The 27,713-nt window shown below is 34.3% G+C and overlaps 3 protein-coding genes across 4 annotated transcripts; 2 read left to right on the top strand and 1 right to left on the bottom strand.

The window, feature by feature from the left end:
• Positions 1 to 3,411: 3,411 nt before the first annotated feature.
• On the top strand, positions 3,412 to 10,929 carry LOC131850437 (odorant receptor 82a-like). Its single transcript, XM_059200652.1, has 8 exons — positions 3,412 to 3,569; positions 3,975 to 4,223; positions 6,736 to 7,004; positions 7,674 to 7,875; positions 8,517 to 8,616; positions 8,993 to 9,097; positions 9,907 to 10,068; positions 10,840 to 10,929. Exons 1-8 carry the CDS (start codon positions 3,418 to 3,420, stop codon positions 10,897 to 10,899), a joined length of 1,299 nt encoding a protein of 432 aa, XP_059056635.1. The 5' UTR covers positions 3,412 to 3,417; the 3' UTR covers positions 10,900 to 10,929.
• A 10-nt stretch (positions 10,930 to 10,939) lies between these two features.
• Positions 10,940 to 12,732, bottom strand: LOC131850438 (uncharacterized protein C15orf61 homolog). Of its 2 annotated transcripts, none has more exons than XM_059200653.1 (3): positions 12,353 to 12,732; positions 11,502 to 11,685; positions 10,940 to 11,151 (listed from the first exon to the last, which is right to left on the bottom strand). In XM_059200653.1, the coding sequence occupies exons 1-3, from the start codon at positions 12,500 to 12,502 to the stop codon at positions 11,024 to 11,026; spliced, it is 462 nt and encodes a 153-aa protein (XP_059056636.1). In that variant the 5' UTR covers positions 12,503 to 12,732; the 3' UTR covers positions 10,940 to 11,023. The 2 variants fall into 2 exon arrangements, with proteins under 2 accessions (XP_059056636.1, XP_059056637.1); XM_059200654.1 differs by having other exon boundaries at positions 11,502 to 11,680; positions 12,353 to 12,443.
• A 3,624-nt stretch (positions 12,733 to 16,356) lies between these two features.
• LOC131850428 (probable cytochrome P450 304a1) lies at positions 16,357 to 27,081 on the top strand. The gene is made up of 9 exons (XM_059200638.1): positions 16,357 to 16,450; positions 16,736 to 16,984; positions 17,636 to 17,808; positions 18,312 to 18,584; positions 19,060 to 19,177; positions 20,802 to 20,982; positions 23,624 to 23,741; positions 24,856 to 24,997; positions 26,552 to 27,081. The coding sequence occupies exons 1-9, from the start codon at positions 16,357 to 16,359 to the stop codon at positions 26,737 to 26,739; spliced, it is 1,536 nt and encodes a 511-aa protein (XP_059056621.1). The 3' UTR covers positions 26,740 to 27,081.
• Positions 27,082 to 27,713: the final 632 nt, after the last annotated feature.

Below are 27,713 nucleotides of genomic sequence, written 5' to 3'. Positions count from 1 at the left end.
ATGAAACTGAAGAGTTTGTTTGTTTAAACGCGCCAATCTTAGAAACTACTGGTACGAATTTAAAAATTCCATTTGTGTTATAGTCCATTTGTCGAGAAAGATTTTAAGCTATATAACAGCACGCTACGACCAATAGGAGCGGAGTTGCAATGAAAAATATTGCAAAAGGTGGGGAAATAAAACGCAATATATGTTGCGTAAAATAAATACATTAGAATTATGGTAGTTAGTAAATACATACTTTTACTGTGATAGACTTTTCTAAAAGTCGTATCTTGAATGGTTACCACAATACAATTCTTTCATTCAAAATAAAGAGTTCTCTCTCGTCGCTGGATCATCCACATGCTCTTAAAATGTTTTTTTTATAACACAGCGGACAAACGAGCATGCGGCTCACCTGATGGTAAGTGATTACCGCCGCCCATGAGCAACACGCAGGGGAATTGCAAGTACGTTGTCGGCCTTTTAAAAAGGAATAAGGTTCGGAAATACCATTGCTGGAAGGTGATTCCACAATGTGGTAGTGCGAGGAAAAAGTTTCTAGAAAACCGTACTGTGGAAGACCGCCATTCATCCAGATGATCAGGATGGTATTTCAGTTTCTAGCGGGTGGTACGGTGGTGAAACTCAGCAGCTGGTATTAATCCGAACAATTCCTCAGAACACTCCCCGTGATATATGCGGTAGTAAATGCACAGAGATGCAATATCTCGCCGCAAAGCCAATGGGTCGAGTCTGTCACATAGACGTTGATTACCAATGATTCTGGCTGCTCGGTTCTGAATGCGGTCAAATGGAAGTAGCTGGTATTGTGATGCTCCCGCCCAGAAATGAGAACAGTATTCCATATGCGGCCGGATCTGCGCCTTGTATAATCGCAAGCGATGGGCCGCCGTGAAATACCGTCTCACTCTACTGAGCATACCAAGCTTTTTTGAGGCTATTTTAGCCTTGTCCTCCAAATGACCGCAAAAATGAACGTCACTGGATATATCAACGCCAAGGACCTCGAGATTTGGCTTCACATCAAGGAGAGTGTCAAACTGAGATACGATAAATGGAATCTTTTTAGCGGTAAACGCGCAAACTTGTGTCTTCTTGGGGTTGAATTGAACACAATTTTTCAGACCCCAAGCCGAAACTTAATGAAGTGAAGTTTCGATTTCAGGCACAAGTTTGTTCCGGTAATCTATAACTTTTGCCTGCAACATATTAGCATGGCCGCTGTACAAGGCATCTCCGGTACTGTCATCCGCATAGCAATGAATGTTGTCGACTTGTAACATGTCATTGATATGCAGAAGGAACAGAGTCGGAGATAGCACACAGCCTTGTGGAACACCAGCATTCACAGAGTGTGGGTCGGAGCAAGCACCATCGACAACGATCTTGATGCTCCGATTAGCGAGAAAGCTGGCGACCCATTTGCATAACTTCGCAGGCAACCCAAAGGATGGTAGCTTTGAAAGAAGAGCCTTGTGCCAAACCCGATCAAAGGCCTTCGCAATATCCAGACTAACAGATAGGGCCTCCCCCTTATTCTCAATAGCCTCTGCCCATCGATGTGTCAAATACGCTAGAAGATCACTAGCCGACCGACCTTGGCGAAAGCCATACTGACGATCAGAAATCAACTGGTTCACTTCTAGGTATCGTAGGAGTTGACGGTTGACAATCGACTCCATGAACTTTGAGAATAAGGAGGTGATGGCTATGGGCCTATAGTTAGCTGGATCTGAGCGTTCTCCCTTCTTAGGGATCGGATGAATCAAAGCCGTCTTCCAAAGTTTCGGGACTACACCTGTAGAGTAGCAGTACCGGAAAAGACGAGTTAGTACCGGAGCCAACTCAGGTCACTCTCAGGACACAGGTGCACACGTCCTGAGCACAATAGCAGGAATACCGTCAGGCCCACTCGACTTGTGGATATCTAGGGAGAAAAGAGATTTACGTACCAGCTTTTGGGTAAATTTTACCTCTGGCATAGAAGTCTCACACCGCGAGATGACCGGCGGTGAATGCTCCCTATCGTCCAGTGTCGAGTTGGATGCAAAAAGAGACCCAAGGAGATCGGCCTTCTCTTTAGCATGTTGGGCCAACTTTTCGTTAAGTTATCCTCTCTACGTAGTGGTGGAAAAGATGGCTGACAGAAATTTCCCTGAGCAGCTTTGGCAAGAGACCATAAACCATAAACAGATCTCCCCGCATAGTCGGTGGTACGTGAACCGAGCCATTCAGCGTGATGGGCGTTGAAGTCACCTAGAATCACGACCTCAGCGGAGGGAATCTGTTGGAGCAAAAAATCTGTAGCCATTTGGACGTGTTCAATGAGTCGGTCAGTTACGGTGTTACCGCTATAGGACCTGTATAAGCATGCATAGATGCGGGGGTGGTCATCGCAATCTACACGCAACCATAAAATGGACAGGTACCTTCAAGTGTACCAAGACGGCGACAACAAATATCCTCACTGACATAAGCGCACACACCGGCCCGTGGAATAAAATGGTGTTCCAATTTATATCCAGGGTAGGTCAGGTACGAAATTTCGTCGGGACAGGATATTTACGTCTCCGTAAGGAAGAGCAAAGTCGGCCTCGCCGTCTCTAGGTGGTGGTGAACGGCGTTGAGATTGGAATGAATTCCCCTGATGTTGCAAAAACTGACTATGAGCAAGGGAAACGCCGATGGAGATTTGCTCGGTTTCCTTTTGGCCAAATTGAGCGGAGTATTGCCCACCCCAGAATACGCAGGGCAGCCTGAGTGTGATATCTCAGGGGTGGATTCTCCAGTAACATGGTTACTGGTACCACCCTGGGGTAAAAATCTCTTGTAATCCGCTGCCATGGTATGTAAGAAAGGGGTGGGTAGGGGAAGGAAATAGGAAAGGGATAGGGGGAGGGGGAGGGGCGTCCGGAACCTACAGCTCACCATGAGAAAGCGATATCGCTTAACGCCGGTTTTCTGCCGAGGTGTGGTATTTCCCGGTTCGAGCGGCCCAATCGAGCTGAACAACCATGTGTGGTCATACAGCTTGCTCTACCACTTACAAATGTTGATACGACTCCATAATTGTTTTTAATCAGTTTGTTAAAAAAATAACTTCGAACCAAAAATATCAATTATCCAAACGGCCATATTGAAAAGTACAACTTAATTAGAACAAAAAAAATAATGCAACTGATAGTAAAATAATAGCAAAGTAGATACTCAATTCGTTGTTAACTATCCATGATTGGTCATTCCGTAAGTACCCATAATGATATTTCAATTAGTAATTTAGATAATTGTTAATTGTTGCAAATTTCTAGAAATGAGATAATTATAGAATTGTCCCATTTTATCAAATTATCGAGTATAGAGGTTACAACATTCTACGTAGTTACCGTTCCACGTAAAGCATCTTTCATTAAAATGAACTTAATACTAAACATAAAAAATATCTTACTGAAAGAAAACTATCATCTCATTTCAAACAATATAAACTTAAGAGACTTTCATCCGCAATTGTACATTTTCTTAGCAGCCACCGGAATCTTTACTAATAATCGGAACTCACTTCTGAGGTTAAGTATCTGTTCAATTATTTATTTTTAACTTATTTAATAACGACACACGAAACACATAGAAACGCAGTATACAAAGCAAGCTGCTTATCAATAAACACGCGTGACTGTAGACGACTTCTAATAAAGTTTAAGATTTTATGCGAATACAAAATACCAAACAACATGAACAAAATGATAAATTTTAATACAATCTGTTTTCCGGCAGCCTACAATCTATAGGATGTAAGATTATTATACCTACACATCAAGATACGTAGAATCGTGAATAGGCGGTGCTGATGGCTCCTTAGCAAGTTTTTGGATTACATCTTAGTATCTTATGTTACACCGTCTAACTACAAATTGAACTGAAAGATCCACTAGATCTTTAATTGCAATAAATTTTTTTATTATTGTTTTCAGATTCATATGGCCCTTTGTATGTATTTCAATTGTTATCATTGGCTTAGTTCTGCAAGGTATCTGTGTTGTTCACGGCGTCATCGTGAAGGATTACACGGTGGCAACGGAATGCTTTTTTTATTTTTTATTACTAGGGGTAATAATTGCCGTATATGGTGGCATACTTAGCAACAGAGAAAAAATATTTAAATTGTTAGATGACATGGATAACGATTTTCTTTTAATACATACAATGGAACCTAAATACAGGTATTGTTTCTGTATCTGTTTCTTTTACAAATATTATGTTTTTGTTCTATATAGTAGTTAGGTATATATATGACGGCTGATAAGGACCGGTGGAAGATGTTAGACTTTGGTTGCTGGTTTTCCCTCTGGCCCGGTTCGCCCCTGCTTAGTGAACCTGCACCACTCCAAATTCGTCCATCATCATCATCTGTTTCTTTCTTATCGCATTTATTTAATGTCGGCGTAATATGTTTTTCTCTTCCATTAATCCCTGTTCGCAGTTATCTCGTAATTAACTCCCTTTCCATCTACATTCCTATGTAACACCTTCCTTAAAATATTCTCTTCATTTCTACGCATTACTTGTCCATACAGACTACTCCGGGGACTTCTTAGTAGCCGGATTACAGGAGACGCCACGCTCGCGGTGGAAGATGTCATACTTTTTTTCTTACGTGTGGAAAATCTCTCATGGAGACTCACCCGTCACACTCACACTCACCAGTTTCAGGGGTTGGACGGACGGGTACTGTGAGACTCCTACTCACCAAAAATCCCACAATATTCCTCCTAACCGCTATAGTGCCAGGGTTGCGGGATTGAGTTCGCAATCAACTGCGACCCCAGTGGCGGTTACCCGCAAGCGGGTCCTCCTCAACGCTTGGGGGGAACTCTTTCCAGTTCCCCCATCTCCGCCCACCGTGGGGAAGATGCACCGGAATACGCGATGCGTCTCCCCTCCATCTCAGCTCTTGTTGTGTGGACGGCAGACTTGAACCCCTGAGACTGCCGCCTACACAGAGCCGCACCTGCTCCGCACGTGTATTTACATAAAGTAAAGTCATAACAGGAGCGGGCCACCAACGCAATGCTTAACTGCCGGGACGGGCCTTACCTGGGCCCATTGTCCCAGCCTGGACGGGAAGGGGAGCGGCGCGCTCCCCTTCCCGTCCAGGGCGTACCAGAACCAAACCATTGATCGGCCACCGTTCCCCGCGGACATATCCACGAGGATGGGAGGACCTCCCAATGGCTGGAACATACGAGGAGGTTGTCCGTCCGCACGCCCCAAGAAGATGTGAAGAGTGGAGCGGAGTGGAGTGGAATGGAATGCAATAGAAAATATATGACACGTTTTTTTTAATCTACCGCTCATTCGGAAAACTTTCTCATCACAAGAAGAACGAGCAAGAAATTGCATGTTGCTCTTTTAAATAATATTATAGTTACTTTCCATTTTTAAGTAAAAGTTGTGAATAATAGCTAGTTGATAGTTTGTATAAGCAAACTATCAACTAGCAGTAATTCAATTAAATACTCAAATAAAGACAATATTGAATATACAATGAACTGATTAAGTAACTAAATAAGAATAAATCAGTCGTAGTGATTAGAGCACACCAGTCCCTACAAGCAGTACTCGTTCACGACTATGACGGATGAGCCAGCCATCACTGCGCTCAACCATATTTTAGGGAGCCCAATGACTCGGCCCACCACGCCGCCACATATCTGGACATTTTAGTGAGCTTGACTACTCAAGACATTTGGCCTGGTCATAGTTACTTAAAATTGGTATATGATAATTATACTATTCACATTTTACATAAGAATGCATGCGGCAATCAATACAAAAACCGCTACGTTTTCACATTTCTAAGATAATTAAAATCAAGAAAGCAATAAAATAAAAAAATTGTAAGGTTGTATGCAAATAAACTAATTATTTACTAGATATGTTTTCATCTATGAATTCGTCTATCCTATAATAGGCTTTCTTACACAAAAACTGTTTAATATAGGATTTGAATTGCTTCTCGCCGCTCTGTCAGATTTAGAGCAGATTCTGGCAGTTTATTATAAAATCGTACGCAATTACTATAGAATGAATTACTGTTAATTAAATTGTAATTAATTACTTACTTAAAATTAGTTTAATTTTATTGCGTAAGTTTTAAGATGTAGTCTTTAAGTTTTTTAAAAGTCTCTCCATTCTTCCGTGTAGATATAGGTACATGATATTTTCATAAATGTATTGTAAAGTAAGGGTGAGGATATTTGATTCTTTAAAGCACTGACGTAGATAATAACACTCTAGAACTCATACCATAAATAGAACGTATGACTGTCTTTTGTAAATTAATATTTTATTTACATCGGCTGCTTTACCCCACAGCAGTATGCCATATGTATGACATAATACTATGGAAATTACTAAAATATACAAATTTAGCCGCTGGGCCATCTTCATTCTTCTAATTGCATATGCAGCAGAACTGAGTCTACTGGCTAATTTTGAGATAAAGGATTATGGCGTCATATTATTTTGGTATTAATAAACTTTCCTATTTAATGAAATCAATAACCATCTTAGATATGTTACATGACATGAATGTATGTTCATGAATCATGTAAACGTACAGTGGCTTTACCTTAAAAAGACAATTTATACAAGTAAAATTAGAAGTGCTACAATATTTTAAATATTATATACTAACCGATTTTAATAATAATAACTTGCTCCTGCTTTTAGGGATTACTTTCTGAAGGGTCAGTTGATGATACGTAAGCTATGTTACGCATGGTATATATACACGTCAATTATTGCCGTTATGAACTTTTTATTGATGATGGGCACTTTACTGGTGCAGAGTTTGGCCAACACTCCTGACAGTCATACCAACAGACCGTTAATGTTCCCCATATGGCTACCGGAGGATGATCCGTACAGGACGCCCAACTATGAAATATTTGCTTTCATAGAAACTTGTTATTTGGCTATTGTAATTCAATCATTTTGTGGTGAGTATATTTCGAAGAAAAAACAAATTCTTCATTTATCAGAAAAACACTTCATAGAGCCAATGCCCTATATTATCGTTTTTTGTTTAATAATAAAACATTATATTTATGCATCTAATTGGTTAGGACAGTTACAGAGGTTTTAGGTGAGAACTCCATTTTTCGAAATTAAGTAGCAACCCTATTTACCTATACATAATTACCTATATATTACCTATACATAAATAAATTAGTGACGCAAAATAGTCAAAGTCATAGACAAAAGCAGTAGATACAGACAGGAAAATGCAGGATAGATTTTGCGCAAAAAAATGAAGCATTTATACATATTTTACAGAATATTGTTAAACATGACCGAGGATGGATGGAAAGGAAGAGGAGAACTAAGAAAAAAGCTGGATGGATTGTGTGAAAGGTGATATGAATAAAAGGAGAGTATGCCCAGATATGACGGCCGATAGGAATCACTGGAAGACGATGACATACTGTGCCTGCCCCAAATAATGGAATAAAGGCAAAGCAATAATGATTGTTACATTAAAATTATGTCTATTAGGATCATGTCTGGCATACATTCGTGTGACCTTGATTATAAATGTGATATGTGAATATGGCTGAAAGTACCCAAATCTTAACCGATAGTAAATAATATCATCTGAACACTTACAGGATATATTTCTGTGCTGCTTCACATCTTACTACATTACTACTATGTCTTAGATATAATTATCAAGGACTTTGAAGTATTATTTGATGGTCTAGATGAAACAGTGACACACTTGTCCCCACAGCACCCATTACGAATGGAAGTACAGCATACTCTGAATGTTAGAATGAAGCGGATCGTCCAGCGGCATAATTTAGTATTCAAGTATTTATATTATTATTATTATTATTAATATATCTTACCATATTTACGACAATTAAGATTATTTATATATAATTCGAATAGCAAACAAACTGACGGATCACCTGAGATAACCACAATGTCATATGTAAGTTTATTATGAGGTAAAGCAACTGATATACAGAATATCTTTATGCAAGTACACTGCAAACTATTATGAGGAAAACGCCCTGGTATCCCGTTAGTAGTCGAAGGTATCAATCAAAATGAATAAATTATTTTGACTTTGCACCACCATTGTTAATTCCTGGTGAATGACGAATTGACCTAACTTCATCTTCATCCCATCAGTCATCACTGATACTCCACAAGCGGATATACGATTCCATTTTCAACAAAGAAAAAGTCATGACGTGTACACTCATGCACTGTATTCTAGAGGCCTAAGATGTCATACCTCTTATCCCGTAACTAATCTGACCCCATAACCAAAACACAGCTTACAAAGCAAACTGCTGTTGAAATAGGCGAGACTGAGGTACTCAAGTAGATTACATTAAGAGTCTAGTTATATAATAATAATAATAAGCCTTCATTCGATATTAGTTTTTTTAACATTTACATTATCAGGGTATCTACCCACTTACTTGGTTACTTTATTGTAGGTCTGTGAAAACAGTATCATCCGTGTTTGGACCACCACTAGTGTATCAAGTATTATTCTCCGCTATCGGTTTGTGTTTATTGGCTTTCCAAGTCGCTGATGTGAGTAATACTTATGATAATGAAATGCACTACATGAAGTAAAATAAATAAACATTTGCATGTTACTAATTACTGTTTTCATTTTTAATATTCTATTCTGTACCTATTGATTGACAGGTTATGCACCTAAAAGGCGATGCCTATAACAAACTTCTAATTTCTAGAGTTTTGTGCTTAATAAGGTTTAAGTAATTGTGTTATAGGTAATTACTAAGAATTTTTAAAAATTTCGCCCAAGGAATACTAATTCCGAGCTGGCAAAACCGCAATAATCAGCTATTTTAACCTTTTTTTGTTTAGATAGCAATTTTATTGCCTATTTACTTTCTATTTATTTATACATAATGGCATTAATTCAATATGTTTTATTTTTTAGAAATTGGAGAAAGGACAAATTGATATAATATTTATAATGTTATTCGTTGGTTGCTGTATTCAGTTGTGGATACCATGTTACATGGGTACATTAATACGCGACAAAGTAAGTAAATATTTACTGAAATAACTGGCATCCTCGTTACAAATTGTGTATTCATTGGAATGGTAAACAAGCTGACATATCACCCGATGGTAGGTGACAACTTTTGCCTATATATAGGTATACACCTAAAAATAAACGTCGTTATTCTAGAGGACCATCATGTCATACGTCCATACTGTTCATTTTTCGTACATACGTCCATGCTGATGGTTTACCAAAGAAACTTGGGTGCCTGAAATAGTTGTTATAGAGCTCTCACGTGGTTACAAATACTATAGCAAAACTACAAAACATTAGGCAAACATGTCCTATATGAAGATACTCTGAAGTAATTTGCTTCAATGATAGCACGTACAACTATTTGTTTAATTTATCTTTGCAATCTTCATCAACAATCTTTGCAAGCGCCTACTCTTCTTCAGTACCTTTTCCTATTAATTGATTTTTAACAATGTATTCTTCCACAAATAAGAACGTCTCGTCACCCATATCAAATAGCGAATACAATGTGCTTAAATTAGGGGACAAGTGGATTGTTAATAATAACCCCATTGCTAGCAATGTATCATGTCAGGCTAATCTCTATTGGTTCCCCCTGTTCATGGTGGATTTACCACGATGGGCTAACTGACTTGACACACTCATCATCTTATCATGCTCCGCTGGTGCCCCACCAGCGTATATTGTTAGCGCAAGCGGGTGCATCATTCTGCATATTTTTTTCTCAATGGATGATCGCACCATTCGATCGAGATATTGGGAAAAAAATATGCATAATAATATATATATTTAAAAAAAAATACGTGCAGGGATACGCAGTGGGCGACGCGTGTTGGAACAGTGGCTGGCATAAGTCACGTCTCGGCGTACTGATACGCTCTGACATGGTGCTTGTGATACAACGCTCGCAGCGACCTGTCACCATCAAGTTTATTGGGCTACCGCAATTGCAACTGGAGACATTTTCCTCAGTACCCATATATATAATTATATTAATATTGATAAAAATTATACTCTAGCGTAATGCATCACTTCTAGCGTTCTGTATGATGCGATGAGGGTCGCTACTTAATTTTTTTCCTATAGTATCATAGTAATGAGTGAGTGTAGGTGAAATATTTGTAAACTGTCCAATTGCTGCGTTTATTTAATTTGTTGTTATATGGGCTTATAACGCATATCAACAATCGAACACGCATCGCAGTCATAATGCATTAGTTCTAACTAAAACTGAATCTAAGACATGCACAATACGTTCATGAATTTTCTCTTAGATGGAGTCAGAAGGAATGTCAACTGGTGACGTTTGCATGCAACTTTTGCGATGTCAAAATTTTGCTGGTTATAATGGAAACCAACGTAAAGGGTGTACTTCTGAATTCGCACCGTCTCTCGAATTTAGAATCGAACTCGAATTCAGAGTAAGTCAATAGAGGGAGTCAACTCAATAATATAAATTAACACAAAGTTGTTTGGCGTCTTCCACATTAGAACTCACGACTTTGATTTTTAAGAATTATATAAGTAAAGAATAATTAATAAAACTCAATATCTTTACTGATTTCAATTCTTTTTAAAAATTACCTGCTTTACCAATAAGTATGTTTCAAATTCCGACAAATGATTTATTAGTTAAACAGTGAAAGTATAACAAACTCTGACATTTTTAATATTAGTTTATAGTATTTAATATATATAGTAGGATTTAATTTAAAATATTTAAGAGCATTATTTTTTTTCAGATCGCGACCACTGCTTATTCCTACTTCAATATGCTTAGACAATATAATTCAGATTCTTAAACATTTAAGTAGCACATTTTACCTACTGTATATTGTAATTAAAAATACAAACTACGTCTTAGTACTTTATTCTAATAATAAATATATTGCACAACTGATAATCCCATTCATTCAACTATTATTATTAGTATTGGGACCCTTTATGTTCAGGTAGTAGAAAATATATTGTAACAGGACCTTTATTTGTGTATACTATTTCCTTATGCTTGATTAGTTGGGTTGCTGCAAGACCATAAAGTAAACATGGTATACCTGAAATACATTAAATTATTATCATTTACAAAAGATTATTTACAATAAAGTATTCAAAACTAATTTTAATATTCTTTTAATACAAGTTAACTCATTACAGTTTACTAGAGGTAGTTTGTAAAATGTCATTGGTGTGGATTGTTTTGTCTGCTCTATTTCAGCCACCAAGCAGGTTGCTTAGAAATCTGTGGCTAATGTCGGGTACAGATAGGACACTGAAATTTCAGGATAAGAAGCATATTATTTCAGTCCTCTGCAACGGCAATGAGTGGTAATTTGCCAATATTATCAAGGGGCAGTCAGCTTATTTGCTATCACATATAAAAAGTTAATTTAATGAAAATAATTACCTAAATTAACAATTTTAATAACTCTCATAAACTTATCAGATAATTCTAAGTCTTCGGGTATCCTCTTCGAGCAATGATATTTCATGTATGGAAAACATCCAGTGCGCAATATTTGGTAATTTGAATTCCCAACTTTCCAGTTGAAATTAGACATACCAAATTGATCATCTTTTACACTTCTGTACTGAAACAATGACATAATGTATAAAGATAATGTAGCACTTATTCTTTACATTAAATGATCTGAGACATAATCTTAAAAAATATGTATATGTCATTTTAAATATATTACAATACTGAATTGTTTATATTAAATAACTTTATTGTATTATTATATATTGGCATGCCAGTTTGTATGTTGTAAAAACAAGTTAAGGGTAAGTACACTATTTAAAAGATATTGTCAGTCCTTGTACATATGTAGCCTTTGGGTGATCTATATGCAGAAGGCATACAGTACAACCTGTACAACACGATAAAACATTCTAAGTGCTGATTGGCTTGTCAAGGTTTTACAGTGCTAGAGGCATGGGTAATGTATGCTGACACAAGTGTAAATGGTTTTAATGCCATCATTTACAAGCATCAAGCTTTATATATCATCTCCTTAATAAAACTAAAATAATCTAAAATTATCCTTATATATTTTACATTTTGTAATAACAAAGTTACAAGTGACAATCAATACAGTAATAAGTTAAATGTTTGAGATATTTTAGAGAGGTTTTTTTGAGACTTGAGATAAATTTATCAATTTCATTTTTATGGGATAGTCCTACTTCTATGTAAGTCGCAGTGCTCGAAGGGCATACGCCACTTTAAAATATCTAAAAGATTTTTATTGATAATACCTTTACGAAATAAGAGGTCCAAGGTGGTTCATTGCATTGCATCAAATATGAGGATAAAACTTCGGAAGAAGTGGGTTTTGATGTTGAGGATATTTGTACAAATGTACAAAATTTTATCCTTGCAGTAAACAGTCTCACAGTTTTATTCATTTCAGAGTTACGAAGAAATCTAAATGGTTATTTCATAATTTTCACTACCATCTCCATATAGTTTTTGATCACTACCACCGGTAATTTAAAGATAAACAAAACAAACACTACTAGGATTACTTAAATCGGTTCGGAAACGGACTCAATGATTATGTAACACAAGTTCTTATTGAAAACGCGTTAGGTTGAAAATTCTAATGTTATATTTTTTTGTGTGCTGTTTATTGTTATTTTAGATATCAATACACACTTTGAAACCGTCAAAATTTAAGACTTAAGTACACTGTGGATCTGACTGTCACACTTAAATTACAATTATATATCATAAGAGAATTTCAACCATGTATTTATGACCATACAGTTTATTTTTTAACTTCATTTATAAGAGTACAAAATAACAGTAGTAGTAGTGGTATATTTTATCCACAAGTGGATAGGCAAAGGTACGAGACCATACAGCCTAATCTTCAGTAGTATTTCCATGAAATTCAAAAATTCTTCAAGGCGATATCGCCAAATCTTTTCATTAATTATAAGTTTGTGTTAAGTCCTTGTAAGTGTCCATAATTGGTACAAAATAACATTTCTTATGAAACCTTTTAGAATAGGGATTCTATCCCTTTTGCACAGTTTGCCAGTATATAAATAAAATTTGCGTGTAGAAAAATTAATATTGTTTTTTAATTATTACAATTTGTCACGTACTTAAGAATAACGGATGTTACTTTTACGAACGAACTGTTATATCTAAGAAGAATAATTTACTACCTACTAAATAATTGCAGAATACGTATTCTACTATTATTTGCTTAAGTCTTTACGAACTCCATGGCCTTTTATTTATCACAGTTTTCCAAATAAATAAAATATACCCCCTGTATACTTTCCTCAATGACTTATATAGTAAGTAGCTACGTACGTAGCTATATACATATTGTACAAAACACGGTAACATTGCTAGTAGGCTATCAATAATTACAAAGCATTACTTACATAAAATAATCTCGGTTCATATAACTAATATTTTAAATTTGTTCATTTTTCTTGAAAAAGACGTAGTTTTTATCTCAAAGTAAGTAACTGACACGTTTGTTTTCCGTTCCTGAAATGTAATTAATTAATATTATAAACGCGAAAGTTTGTGAGTATAAATGGATGATTGTTACTCTTTCGTGCAAAAACTACTAAACGGATTTTGATGAAACTTTACAGCATAGCTTGTATATCGGAATAACACATAAAATAAGGCTATAAATTTGCGGATGCGGCTATAAAGATGAGGGTGAAGCCGCGGCCACAGCTTTTAAGTAATAAATATATATAACCGATGTCGACTCTTTTTGTTGTCTATAAATACCTATGTTATTTATATGTGTTGTAAAATAGAGGTAATATAATATACGTAAATTCATATCTTTGTGGGAGATCCAAAATATCCTACCCGGGCACTTAAGAAATTGAACATATATATATATATATATATATATAGGTATATAACCCATAAGCTGTGTGGTATTTTCCCGCTATGCTACTGTATGGACTGCTGCTATTTTTTCGGAGAAACTAACGTGATAAGATATAAAGTTATGGTAGCGAGGATGGGTACATTTTATGCATAACTTAAAAAAAAACGTATTTTTTGTTTTAATGTTGTCTGTTTATTTATTTATTCAATTAATATAATATAACTATATAATATACTTACAGCTAATAGCTAACACGTTTATACATATTTTAAAACTATTATTCTTAACTATATACACTACTTAACTGTAATTTATTTTGGCGAGCTTAAAAGTGGCTGTTAGATTTGGTGAAGTATCTAAATAATTTACTTCACCTAGATTTCTAATTACAAAATAATGTTATTTGTGGCGCTTATCTGTGTTAAGTATTGTATTTATCCTAGGTCAAAGTTGCAACCTCTGGCTCGTGCGCTCATTATTAGATATAGGTACTAGTAGCTAGTTCAGACTTTTCCTCGTTTAACAATATACCTACTAAGACAATTCATATAGTCTATATTAATATTATAAATTGGAAAGCGAGTCTGTTTGTTACTTTTTCACATATTGAAATTTAACATCAAAATAGTAACTGTCTACTAGTAATTTCTAAATGCGAAAGTATGGGAGTCTGTTTATAAATGAACTTTCAAAATAATATAGCTGGAAGGTTCTTACCGGAACTTGATACGGCAATAGATTATATTACGAGAACGGAACCTTTTATTTTAAGAGAAATGCAGAAGAAGTCGTTTGTAACTACTGGATATAAAGATGTACAGACGAAAGGTAATCGTTGTGATAAAGACTAGCGGTTGGTTGCTAGCAATGCATCAAGTCAAGTCGATCTCGGTCCTCCTGGAAACCATTGTACCTAATTAAATCGAAGTGAATTCATCACGATTAATTAGTAATTTCATGCTCATTCTTTCGCCCTTCACTGGTGCCCCGTTGTATACCTTTAGCGTAAGCGTAGGGGGAAGTGGGGCAGATTGGGACAAGGGGCACATTGATACACGTGTATTATTTCGTAAACGATTAAATGTATTCGAGTAGTGACAACTCTGATACACGTCTTTAAACTTCTGAACGCGACCGTTGTGATTACGCTAACAGCCAGTCAGCCGGTGGCTTTTAGCAGGAGAGAAAATGTTTCGAGCGCGGGTAACTAAAAAAATACGTGAGATTTAAAAGTGATTTTACGATCTGCTGAGCCATCTTGTGATGATCAATGTATCCCAAAGGTAAGTTAGGGCATCAAATATTAAGGACTTTGCACGTTTTTTACAATAATTAACTTAGTATCTTTAGTGAAAACTGCTTTTTATAAAAATTGTTTTTGGGGAAGTTTGATACAGTACGGGGCACAATGATACGTATCAATGTTCCCCGTGACTTCAATAAAGTGTTAATTTTGTAAAAAAATTGTATTGTATTTTCAGAAAATGGTGCGAACATATAAGCCAAATACTGAAAGACGTAGTACAGGTGAAGACTCGATCAAGTCGACCGTATCTAAAGTTATTTCAACGAGATTATCTATACGGAAAGCAGATGACAAGTATTAAACTGGAACTCTACAAAATCGTGTTGAAAAGTTTAGTTTTAGAATTTATGTTAACCTATTAGATTATTATATTTAATTTTTAATAAACGAGTCAAGTATAATTTGTTTTTTGTTTAGCGATCCTGTTTTGAATAATGGTGATATTCTGAAGTATTAGTTTTGTTAAGAAACAAGTGTTTTTTTTTTGTTAAAATGTAAAACTTATTATAAATTAATTATTTCACAATAAATGTATTATTTTACATGAAAGTGTTATTATTTAAACCAGATTCATACAATTTCCACTCTGTATCAAAGTGCCTCAATGCGTGTATCAAAGTGCCCCGTAGGTGGGGCAGAATGATGCAAAACTGTTTTTTTACTGAAATCAATATATCGTTATATCTAATATAATTAAGCGGGTATTTCGTACCATAACATAAACCTGAATTGTTGACCAATGCACACGGCAAAAAAAAAAGTTGAAATATGATGTTTTTAGTATATTAAAAAAGGCTTTCAATTTTTGTGCATCAATCTGCCCCACTTCCCCCTAAGTATGCACCATAAATCCATATTCATGCATTCTAGGGAATTTCGTAGGGAAAAATATTGCATAGTTCAAAAGACATAAGCGGAGACACAGATATGCAGATAGCGACTTTGTATGTACTATTTCGAATTAAGAACGGCCCTAGATACTAGTATGTACCTATAATAGATACTTGTATAGGACCTTGTAGTATAATAGATAGGTCTGCTTAGATATTGTCTGCCAGTTTGTTGATGAAAACACTATTGAAATGATCGGTGTAATCGTTGCGTGCATTTTAATATTAACTCTGTTTGTATATTTTTACAAAAATGCATATAAAAGACCAAATAACTTCCCTCCAGGTGAGCACTTAAAACCTTATGCGTTAATGAGCCTATTGCAGTTTATTATGTAACTTTTTCAATTGTAAAAAGAATCGTCATAATCTATTTCGAATTTATTAAGGTTTATTGAAAGTTGACAATTTACTTCGTGATAGTAACCATTGTATTGTAGCAACAATATTTCCCTAATTATGTAAACTAGGGACTTTTTTTAAAAACACTATTTAAGGTACATTTTTATTGTTTTATATAGGTAGGTAATATTTAGACTTTAATTCTTATATATTTCTTTTACATGTCTAGGACCCCCAAGTTTGCCAATTTACGGCGCCTACTGGATAATTCTAGCTACCGAATTCAACAATTTAAGCACTGCCTTTCGTAAGATTGGTTACAAATATAAGACTAAACTAGTTGGTTTATATTTGGGCTCTTTTCCTACGATAGTATTGAATGACTCCGATTTGATAAAAGAGATGCTGAATCGTGAGGAATTCGATGGTCGCATGGACATTATAGTGGGCAGATTGCGAGCATATTGGAAGAAATTGGGTAAGATAATTGTAAATCACTATAATATTATAGTTGTAGATAAGACAATGAAAAGATAGGATAAAATAGCTTTATTTTAGTCTTCCATAATGACACCTTAATAATGATACCACGGGCGTCACATGATGACATGATGGCCGTGTTGCTGTTTATATATATATATATATATATATATATATATATATATATATATATATATATATATATATAAGTACATGAACATCATCAGCTATTGCCATTACAGTCACATAAAAAAACTAACGTAAATCGTTTTTTATCCGCTTTGCTATAACAATTAGTTCATTGTTAATTTTAGATTTTAAAATTAAATCTTGCGTTTCCCGGGAAGCGTCTATAACTTATAACTACATAAATTTGAAAGCGTGTAATCACTCAACCAGTGGGTATAAATATGTAATGCCTCTTATCCTACAATTTCACTACCTAAGGTGCTGGACACCTTACAATCGAATCACAGGCTAAATGTCTATTTGTAAACAACAGACTAAACCACAACTATGTGGTAGATAGGTATGTGTCAAATACATAGACATATTTTTATTCTTCTTTCAATATATCAGTTTCGAACGTCTTGCTATTGTGTACTATCGACTATAGATACTTATACTTATTATTAAACAATATTTTCAGGTATTTTCTTCACCGACAGCTACTTTTGGTACATTCAGAGGCGCTATTCACTGCGGCATTTCAGGGACTTTGGGTTCGGCAGGCGAGATCAAACCTTGGAGGCAGTACTTGAAAGTGAAGTTAAAGCGATGATAGACATGCGGATTAATGGACCGATGTACCCGGCCGAGAATGTAATAAAAAAAATATTAATATATTTTATTACACTCATCATCTGCTTCTTCCCATTTATTTGGGGCGCCGTAATATATTTTCTCTCTTGTTTTAAATAATTGTTATACTTTAAAATTTTAAAAATCTATTAATTAATTATCGATTTATTTCAAAGACGACACAGATATTTTACTTGATGTTTTCAATTAATTTGCATAGGGTTGTAAAAAAATAATTGATTCTAAAATTTTGACGACAATTAGTTAAAAAATCGATGTTTATTTAATTGACTAATATAACAACAGAAATAATCGAATTTTATACAGAGTTTTGTATTTTTGGTGGTCTAGTAGTTTCTGACTGTCAAACGAGTCTGCGAGTTCAATCCCTGTTCAATAAAAAACATTTGTTTTCTTGAGACTATCCGATACATTAGTGTGTTGAAATTATGTAATATGTCTTCCAATTCGAATCAATTTTTAAAAACTATCCCTCTATTAATGAAAAGTGTTTAATCTAATAGGAGTTGGTTCAAGGCGAGCTTATATATCTACCCCACTATTTTGCCGTGCCATTCATAAATGGGATGTTGCACGTGATTAGCCGAATGACATTACCGAGATCCGACTACCACATCCTTTGGGAGGTGGCTCGTAAGAGTCTAGGTTTCCAACGGAGCTCTGACGACGTAGGTAGAGCACTTACACTCACACCGTGGCTGAAAAATATTATCCCCAAGTGGAGTGGATACCATGGGTTAAAAACTAACAATCAGTACTTGGTCGAGTTCTTCTCAGTAAGTATTTTTTCCAGTATTTTATTTAATAATACAATTTACTTTAACTACTTATAGCTGAAATAACAAAAACATAAAGTCCATCAGTCAGTGTCATTGTCAACAGTCGATGTTTTGGTGAATGCAACACTTGACACGCCCACATTTCTTTCGGTATATTTGAATCCAACGAGCGAACCTATCGCCATCTCTCGCAATAATTTTAGGTTTGATATCTGTGTTTATTACATCGAAAGTCGGTCAGAAATATAATATTACATCTTCATATATGTACTACAGGGTATTAAATCAATAGGCCATAACGTTTCCGAAAACAAATAAAGTAAAAAAAAAAAAAATGTATAACTATTTACCTTACGGTATATAACTTTCTGCATTTTCTTGGTTTGCCATCATACCAAAAATGATGAGATAGATTAATACTGTACAGTCTGGTAATAAAATATCAATGTAAAATTTACACACTAACTTTCAGAACATTATCAACAAAGAGTTGGAAAGTTACGACGAATCATATCAGCGCCATTTTCTTGATATTTACATTAAAAAGATGAAAGAGGAATTTGGTCAGAATATGCGATCTACATATTCTGGTAAGAAATATGCTACATTACATTTATTACGTACCATTAAAAGAAAATAGGCGTCGAAGGAAGCAATAACTATTGTTATTGAGGATAATTTTCTATTTACTATAATTTTTCTTTTCTGTAATGCTTAATCTGGCCCTGCCTGTATGACATTACCTACTGAATATTTCTAAAATTACGCTATATAACGAACTGATCTTTAACCGTACCCTTTGCCAGAAAGGCGATGTCATTTTCTACATTTGAAGAGTGGCATTGTTAGAAGTAGTTTCTAGGAAGAACCGTGTAGACTTCAACTGACATGGTACTCTGCTAGCAATGGGCCACTAGTCCCTTACTATCAGTCCTCCCCCCTGAGGATGTAATATGTTCGATTTCATTTAATCTGACCACGTTAGAAATTAATTAATTTTATAGACGGGCTCGGTATACCAGCGGTTTAGCACACCGCCTTACTTCCGATGGTCGCCGGTTCGATTCCTCGCACGGCACAAACATTTGTATCCATGAGTATGATGTATGTATTAACAAAAAAAATGTCTCTATTTGTCATAAGTTATTTAGTACCCATAACACAACCTTTAGCTACCTTAACTTGGGTCTAGAGGCGCTGTGTGAATTGTGCTAAGATTATTATTATTAAAACATCTCTGGAAGTATAACAGCAGATACTCAAAAAATTGAGTTATAAAGTTATTTCTAACACAAAAATAGCTAGTATCCTGTGTACATATATATTACCTTCTATAAGTAATAAGTAGATGCAAATATAACATGTTATTATCTTCAAATACATAATTATACTTATATTACTATAGTATGTTGCTTATTATTATGTAGACAAGTACTTACACACTGATATTGTAAATAGGTTTCCTGTTAAGAGCATGATGACCTTATATTGACATATGTCAAGTTATCTTTGTTTCAATTAAAAAAAAATTGACAAAGTAATATTATTAATAATTTTTCCTTAGGAACAGTCGTAACTAATCGTTATAAAACTTTATATACAGCTATCTACTTTGAAAACATACTTTTACATAATTATATATTTATTTTACATAATTATATATATATATTTTTTTTATTTGTGCTGTCAAATATCTAAATACTCGTAGTCTCTCCTATTTTTATAGAATTCATGAAAAACAATAAAAAAAACAATAGTGTCAAGTCCACACTGATGAGGAAATTCAGGAGTTAGCATATGCAGCATTTTATATAATAGTAGGTATAGCTAAGAAAGATAAAATAGAGAGAGGCGGTTTAGCCACCATTAGCAAATGTCGATGAGGAAATTATTGTACCTACGTTTATTACAACATTTTATCAGATCGTTTTCAACACGACCCCATATTTTATACATTGTAACTTTAAGTAATGTAATTTAATTTTCCTCTCCGATCGATACTTTGTAGTTCTCTCAGACTAAAGTCGTTCAATATAGTTCGATAAAGCTGTAAAGACCAAATACGGGCTGAGTTTGAACTCCTGGTAGTTTCATCAGACTTAAGTAATTTCTATCAGGCAGTAGTGCCATCTTCACTCGTCCCAATATAGTTCAGTAAAGGCCAGCTACATTAATAGTTAAAAAAATGAAAATTTAATAGAGAATACGTTTCAGTGGACCAGCTGATACTGATCTGCATCGATTACATGTTCCCTGCGGCGTCAGCGGTAGAGACTGTCCTGACATTGCTGGTAGAACGTCTCCTGTTGCAACCAGAAATACAGGACAAGATACACGAGGAGATAGACCGTGTTGTTGGTAATGGTCGTCTGCCCAACCTTGACGATCGAAAAAAGTAAGAAAAATGTTTATAATTCCATTGCTTTGTTCGTACCTATAGAGATAATTCAAGACAAATTCAATTAATTGTACAATTAAAATTTTGTTAGGGTTAATAGGACTCTACGGAAATTTCGTGGTTGAATTGAATATTAGGATTAGCGAAATGGGGAAGTTTTAAACTGCTGACTTTACTTCTTTTCTCGAGTATATGAAGTATTTTTTTAATGTAACTGCAATAGTAAACAAGCTGATGGCCCGCCTGATGGTGAGTAATATATAAACGTGGCTTACACCTATATATACAAGAATAGTACGCCCATCGGTATCGTTACCATGTGATTGATGCGTTTACATTCTAGACTCTTCTAGAAGAATAAGATATTACCCTGTGAATTCAGATGATCATCGTATGCTGTATATGTAGGTGAGGGTTTTGAGACATTTCTGTATCGCGATAAGAATTACCCTTAAACTCTTGTTATCGATGTTAATAAAATCAATAAGATACAATGTTCACATGATTGATAGAAGAATCTTGACAGGTCAAGTTTGCTTTTTGTAATGAAAATATTTATTTATACAATACAATACAATAAGGTCAAGCATTAAGTCAAGAACTTGGTGCATTGAATTGTCTAATTACATTGAATTTGCAATATATAAATTACAGTGAATCTTTTAAATAATATATTTTAATTAATTGCATGTTTTCAATTGAATCAATACATACACTTAGAAATAACAACTGTAATTTTTATTTATATTTTTTTACCGTTTTTCTTTTATTCGCTTAATCGTTAAATATGCTTATTTAACTTACGTTACATTCCTATAATTTATTCGCTATTTTTACGACATAGTATGAATTCTATAACCGTAATATCCATTTAGGCCCCTAATACATAATATAACAGATATTTTGAATATCTCGAAAGAGATACTTAAATTCGTATTAATTATTCGCTATCGTGTCCTGGTTTGTGACCTGAGTGGCTGTAAACTTCACCCGAATTATTAAATGATTAATATATGAATAATAACGACCTATTAAACTGTACTATATGTATATTTACCAGATATTTTAAAATTACGACCTACATTATCTGTACTTTCATTCCATATATTGGTAAAGGACGTAATATCTTACCTACTTTTAATATATTCATATATATAATCAATATTTGTAATCATTATAAAATCTTAAAATCTTTATAATATACATTTTCGTAAAGAATATTAATGAAGTATATAATTAAAAATGGATGAAATAAATTTTAATGACTTACAAACCGGTGGTAATTAATTGAAAGAAATCCTTTCGCAGTGATTGCCTAAATGGCGTGAGGAATTGCCTGTTATGTCAGCACATTGCATAATTATGATTTCTATTTATTATCATATAGTTTATTAGAATGAAATTAGTATTTATATATTTTACTATATGCAATAATTATATTTTTTGCACTTGTTATTCAAAAACATTTCTCGCGATTTCGTTTACTTTTTTTCGATAAAAGATAACATATGCCCATCCTTGTGATACTATTTACCATCATGTCAAATGTCGTTTAATGGAACGGTACTAAAGAGACACGCATTTATTTAGAACTAGCTTGGACTTGGACTACTTTTAAAACTTATTTCAGTGTAGAAATTTTAAATATTGATTATGAATTATTTAAAAAAGCGTGATACCTAAAAATGTCACTAAAAACAATTTATTATAGTGTAATATTATTCATAATGGCAATTTTATACTTGAACTTTAACTCCAATTATCCAACTAGAAGTTGAACTAATTTATAACAAGACTCGCTGTTACCAACAATTCCAGATTGTTTTTTAAGATAAAATATAGCTAATGTCCGTCTTCGTGACAGAATCTGTCTTTATATAAAATTATATTAAAATCCGTTTGGCCGTTTTGTTGTGAAAAGGAAGGCAATATTGACAAATACATAACAGAGAGACATCCATTCTTATTTATAACTAGCTGTACGCGTGAAATTTTGCAACATTACTTTATTGTTCTAAAATAAAAGTAGCCTAAGTTACTCCTTATTACATCTGTTACCTGCCAATAAAAGTCCCGTCAAAATCGGTCCAGTCATTTAAGAGATTGGCCAAAACAAACAGACAGACAGACAAAAATTGTAAAAAATGCAATTTTGGTGTATGTACCGTATTTATATTCATATGCATGCAGTAAAAAACGATTATTTCAATATTACAAACAGACACTCCAATTTTATTTATATGTATAGTATAGTATACTGTGTACCGCGAGAGGTATAAGTAGGTACGAAATCTCTCTACAATTTTCTAAAACATTTTGGCCTGTCTGTAACTGCAGTGGGTTCTATACCAGAACGTGAATCTAATAGCAATATTGGCAGACTCCTACCAGAATTTGATGGACAGGGAGACAGAACAAGCGGCGAAGGTGACGTACGTCATGTAGCATAAAGGGGTCTAAACCCTACCCTGGGTTATGGGCAAGTTCCGGGAACTGCTCGGAGTTTCCCTCTCTGCCACACGATGGACCTGGCACCCGTACCGTAAATCTATGGAATGCTAAGAAACTTTTATTGTATAGATATACATAAGGCGAATTTACTTTAAAATTGTGACATTTGTTCCGAATGTTCGCTCAGCATGCCGTACACAGAAGCCTGTTTACGGGAGATGATGCGGTACGAATCCATTGTGCCGCTGGGAGTACCTCACCGAGCTATCGTCGATACCACCATTGGGGGTTACCATGTCCCAGAGGTAGGTATTACTATTTTTTATACATAGTCATCTCATTGAATTGATTCTTAGTCAATGATATTGCGTTAAAAATACTACAACCTTTCTGAGATACGGTATGACTACTAGACTTTGCACAAAGTGGTCCTCCTCCTGTTTAAAGTCTGGTTGACCCTGTCTCTCTTATGCAAGTGTAAGATAACTTTTAATGAGAGTTAGTGCATAAAATTACAGGGGATGGAGCGACACATAGACACACGATAGATCTACTAAAATGACAAACCAAGAGGGATAGATAGAGGAAGGGACCATAGACAACAAATGATGATGTGATGCGCATGGTGGTCACTTACTATAGATAGGTCATCATAATTTTCTCTATTCTAGTAGAGAAAATTATGATGGTCTTCTTTATTTTTTATTTATGTTTATGTAACTACATAAAAAATAAACGAAGTATTTGAACGTATATAGTGAAGAACTAGTTAGATGTCTCCTACGTTAGCCTTAGACATTTGAATGATTAGGTATATTTTTTTCACAAATACAACAACTAATCTTAAAGACATTAATAGAGAGTGAAGAGTTAAAATTTATTTCCTTTTCTCTAAGATATTGAGTAACAGAAACAAAACTATAATACACCAAATTGAAATCCTCCTCGTTTTTACAATATATTGATATGTGGTTGAGGAATTTGACACCTGCTAGTATTTTTACTGTTTGTGTGCTTGTTTTACTAAGAACAGCTACAAACACACACACCCTGAAGAATCGATAGAGATTTTAGTTTATACAGCGGCCAGTGACTATTGTGTAAAATAGAGTACTTCAGATGAAATGTGTTTAGAATCGATCTCACTTTTAGCTAGATATAGAATTTCTAAAACTTATTTTATAAATAAGTCAAGGAATGCTTGATTGACTAAATTGATACGGAATTTACCCTCTGTGTAAATATGGCTGTTTTTATTTTCAATAATCTATATATACCAAGACAAAATTCATTTCGATTAAAAAGCATTATATATTTAAATCTCACATTGGTTTGCAGTACCTACCATAATAAAATTAAATGAATATGGAATTTTAAAAATGTTCATATACATTTTTGCAAATTCTCGACTGGTTGCAGAATACCATGGTTGCTGCCAACTTTACAATGCTGCATATGGACAAGAAGATATGGGGAGACCCCGAGAACTTTCGCCCTGAGAGATTCATCGTTGATGATCATTTAAGTGTTGCCAGTGACAGGTCTTTACCATTCGGCGCAGGTAAGGCAAATTGTAGATTTTTCATAAACAATAGACATTCACATATCTAGATTTTTATGTGGTCCTTTCGACTGATATCCTGTCGCATTGAAACAGTGATCAAAATTACGAGGACTGAGCCTAGGTTCGAAGTCCTTGCAAATCAATATACGTAGATATATTTTAAATTCTAATGCCTAAGGTTCTTATGCATTTTTGAAAATTAGCATCCGCTAATAACTATTACAGCGTGGTCATCCAGCAAATAATGCGTTAGGTACGGTCGGAATAGTTAAAAACGTTCTTTCTGTTATATGTTTTTTTAGCAACTTATATGTATTATTCATCTGTTATGTTAGGTCGGGGTTTCATAAATAAGTTTACCGATTGTAATCTACATCACATTGTTGGTAATATATCTACTATAACTTGCGCAAAATCAAATTATTTAATCTATTTTGTACATCATTGTTTCCTTACCTTCTATAACAGATCTAATAAAGCCGTATAATGTATGTTTCATAGTGTATAGACTCTCTCTCTCTCTCTCTATACTAGCTGGATTGCGTAATTACTTTCATTTACTCAGGTGGTAGTAGACTTTGTAAAAAGTTGGCTTTATGGGTAACTCAGTTTCATTAAATAAGTTGCTGTAATTTTATTTTATAAACTTGTTTTATGGGCCTTTCATCATCACCATCATCATGTAGTAGCTTGAATTAAATAAATAAAATATATTCATTGACATCAGTCATTCAAAGGTCGACTGCATTTTGGAGAAATCCGCTGTTATACAATTTATTTATTAAAATCGTTGTATCCTGTTATTTTAAATGTATTTACTGTACAATAAAGTGTTACAGACATATAAACAAACAGTCTTTCTGACGTGCTAATCAGGAAGACAATGTTTGTTTGTTGTCCAACCAAATTCAAATCATAACGTGATATCCACAGTGCTCTTCATGTAAATAGGCGATTAACCACTTATTCAACTCAAGGAAGGCGTTAGCTTGCTTGCTGTTACATTTAAAAATATTATATGTTTTACTAATATTATAAATGCGAAAGTTTGTGGTTATAGATGGATGGTTGGAAATTTGTTACTCTTTCACGCATTAAACTGACTGGTTTTAATTAAACTTATTATTAATTAAACAGCTTATACGTAAGATTAACACATAGGCTACAAAGTGAAAAGATATTATACAAATTGGGCGAAATCTAATGATGAAGACAAAGTTGCGCAGGTTAGCTAGTCTATAAATGTAAATAAACTTGAAATGTCTGTTTGTAATATTGAAATAACCGTTTTTTACTACACACATATGAATATTAATACGGTACTTACATAACAATTACATTTTTCACAATTTTTGTCTGTCTGTCTGTTTGTTCCGGCTAACTTCTGAAATGGCTGGATCGATTTTGACGGGACTTTATTTTTGGCATGTAGCTGATGTATTATGGAGTAAGTTAGCCTAAGTTTTTATTTTGGAAAAATAAAGTTAAATTTCACGCGGACGAAGTCGCGGGAACTGCTAGTAATATATATAATTTGATGTTGTTTCCTAGGACGACGGCTGTGCGCTGGCGAGACGTACGCGCGTCAGGCGATGTTCCAGGTGTTCGCCGCATTCATGCAGGCGTTCAGAGTGTCGACCGCGGGGGGCCGCCCGCTACAAGTCCCCGCGCAACGCCTGCAGGGCATCATCACCACTATACCTGAGTACTGGGTTCGAGTCACGCCTAGAGTTATATAGTAAGAATATTAGAAATATTTAATAAGGTTCCAATTGAACCAGTAAACGGTATATTTACTTAGTAACGAAGATAGAATATCTTGTATACGATTAATGAAATCGAATTAAACAATCCGTAAGTATATTTACTGTCTTTAATATACATTATATTACTTAAGTGTATAGTATTTTATGCATATATGATTAACAATGAATGTATTTGATAATTTTGTACAAAAAAGTATTTACGTAAAATTATTAGTTATTTAGTGCCTATAACACAAGCTATGCTTAGCTTGGGACTAGATGGCGCTGTGCGAATAATTTATATCAAAATATTATTCTTATTTGTATCAATGTTAATTGAGCTAATAAAGATTTAAAATAATGTTCTGTTTTTAAATAAACAGTGTTTGATTTTGTGAACAATTATTCAAAAACCCTTTACTTTGTCAGTGGCACATTACATTTGCGGTCGATGTAAAATAAAAAAAAATTGCTCTTGCTTATGCCGACTACGATACGCACCAAATTTATTTCAGACCTCTTTCTTTAAACAAGTAGGTCTTATCTTTTATCTATGAGGATATAACGATATATTTCCGAATAGAGAACATATTGGATAACTGTGCAGACTTGCAAATCCCCAGTATGTACATATGTCTATTTTATGTAAACGGCCTTATTTCTAATTTCAAAACGAAAGTAGATAACAGCAGTTTAAACCGTACCTAACCGTAACTAATATAATACAGTTTTATGTGTCATTAAAAATTCTAATAATGGCTATAACTCTTTATGTATTAGTATATATTTTTGTGGAACATACAAAAAACAATATTTCATTAGTAATTCTTCTTATGAAATTTCTGTAGTTACAATTTTAATAGAAAATGTATATAAATATAAAATCATTACATCTATTCATTACATACTAATTATTCGGTATTAGTCAATACGAATTTTAATTTAATAATTAATTGAAATAAAGTACC

The sequence above is a fragment of the Achroia grisella genome, unplaced genomic scaffold (genome assembly GCF_030625045.1).
Source record: "Achroia grisella isolate CSIRO2021 unplaced genomic scaffold, CSIRO_AGI_Agris_v1 utg770, whole genome shotgun sequence".
Taxonomy (NCBI): Eukaryota; Metazoa; Arthropoda; class Insecta; order Lepidoptera; family Pyralidae; genus Achroia; species Achroia grisella.
The sequence above is the reverse complement of the archived record's forward strand: the minus strand, read 5'-3'. Positions and strand labels throughout refer to the sequence as shown.

Excerpts from the sequence above, each read along its gene's own strand:
- LOC131850437 (XM_059200652.1), top strand. The coding sequence starts at position 3,418 with ATGAACTTAATACTAAACATAAAAAATATCTTACTGAAAGAAAACTAT. Across the intron at positions 3,570-3,974 it reads AATCGGAACTCACTTCTGAG|ATTCATATGGCCCTTTGTAT; the intron begins GTTAAGTATCTG and ends TATTGTTTTCAG. Across the intron at positions 9,098-9,906 it reads GTACATTAATACGCGACAAA|GGATACGCAGTGGGCGACGC; the intron begins GTAAGTAAATAT and ends AAATACGTGCAG.
- LOC131850438 (XM_059200653.1), bottom strand. The coding sequence starts at position 12,502 with ATGAATAAAACTGTGAGACTGTTTACTGCAAGGATAAAATTTTGTACA. Across the intron at positions 11,686-12,352 it reads GGACCTCTTATTTCGTAAAG|TACAGAAGTGTAAAAGATGA; the intron begins GTATTATCAATA and ends TCATTGTTTCAG. Across the intron at positions 11,152-11,501 it reads TATTAAAATTGTTAATTTAG|GTATACCATGTTTACTTTAT; the intron begins GTAATTATTTTC and ends AATGTATTTCAG.
- LOC131850428 (XM_059200638.1), top strand. The coding sequence starts at position 16,357 with ATGATCGGTGTAATCGTTGCGTGCATTTTAATATTAACTCTGTTTGTA. Across the intron at positions 19,178-20,801 it reads TATGCGATCTACATATTCTG|TGGACCAGCTGATACTGATC; the intron begins GTAAGAAATATG and ends AATACGTTTCAG. Across the intron at positions 20,983-23,623 it reads AACCTTGACGATCGAAAAAA|CATGCCGTACACAGAAGCCT; the intron begins GTAAGAAAAATG and ends ATGTTCGCTCAG.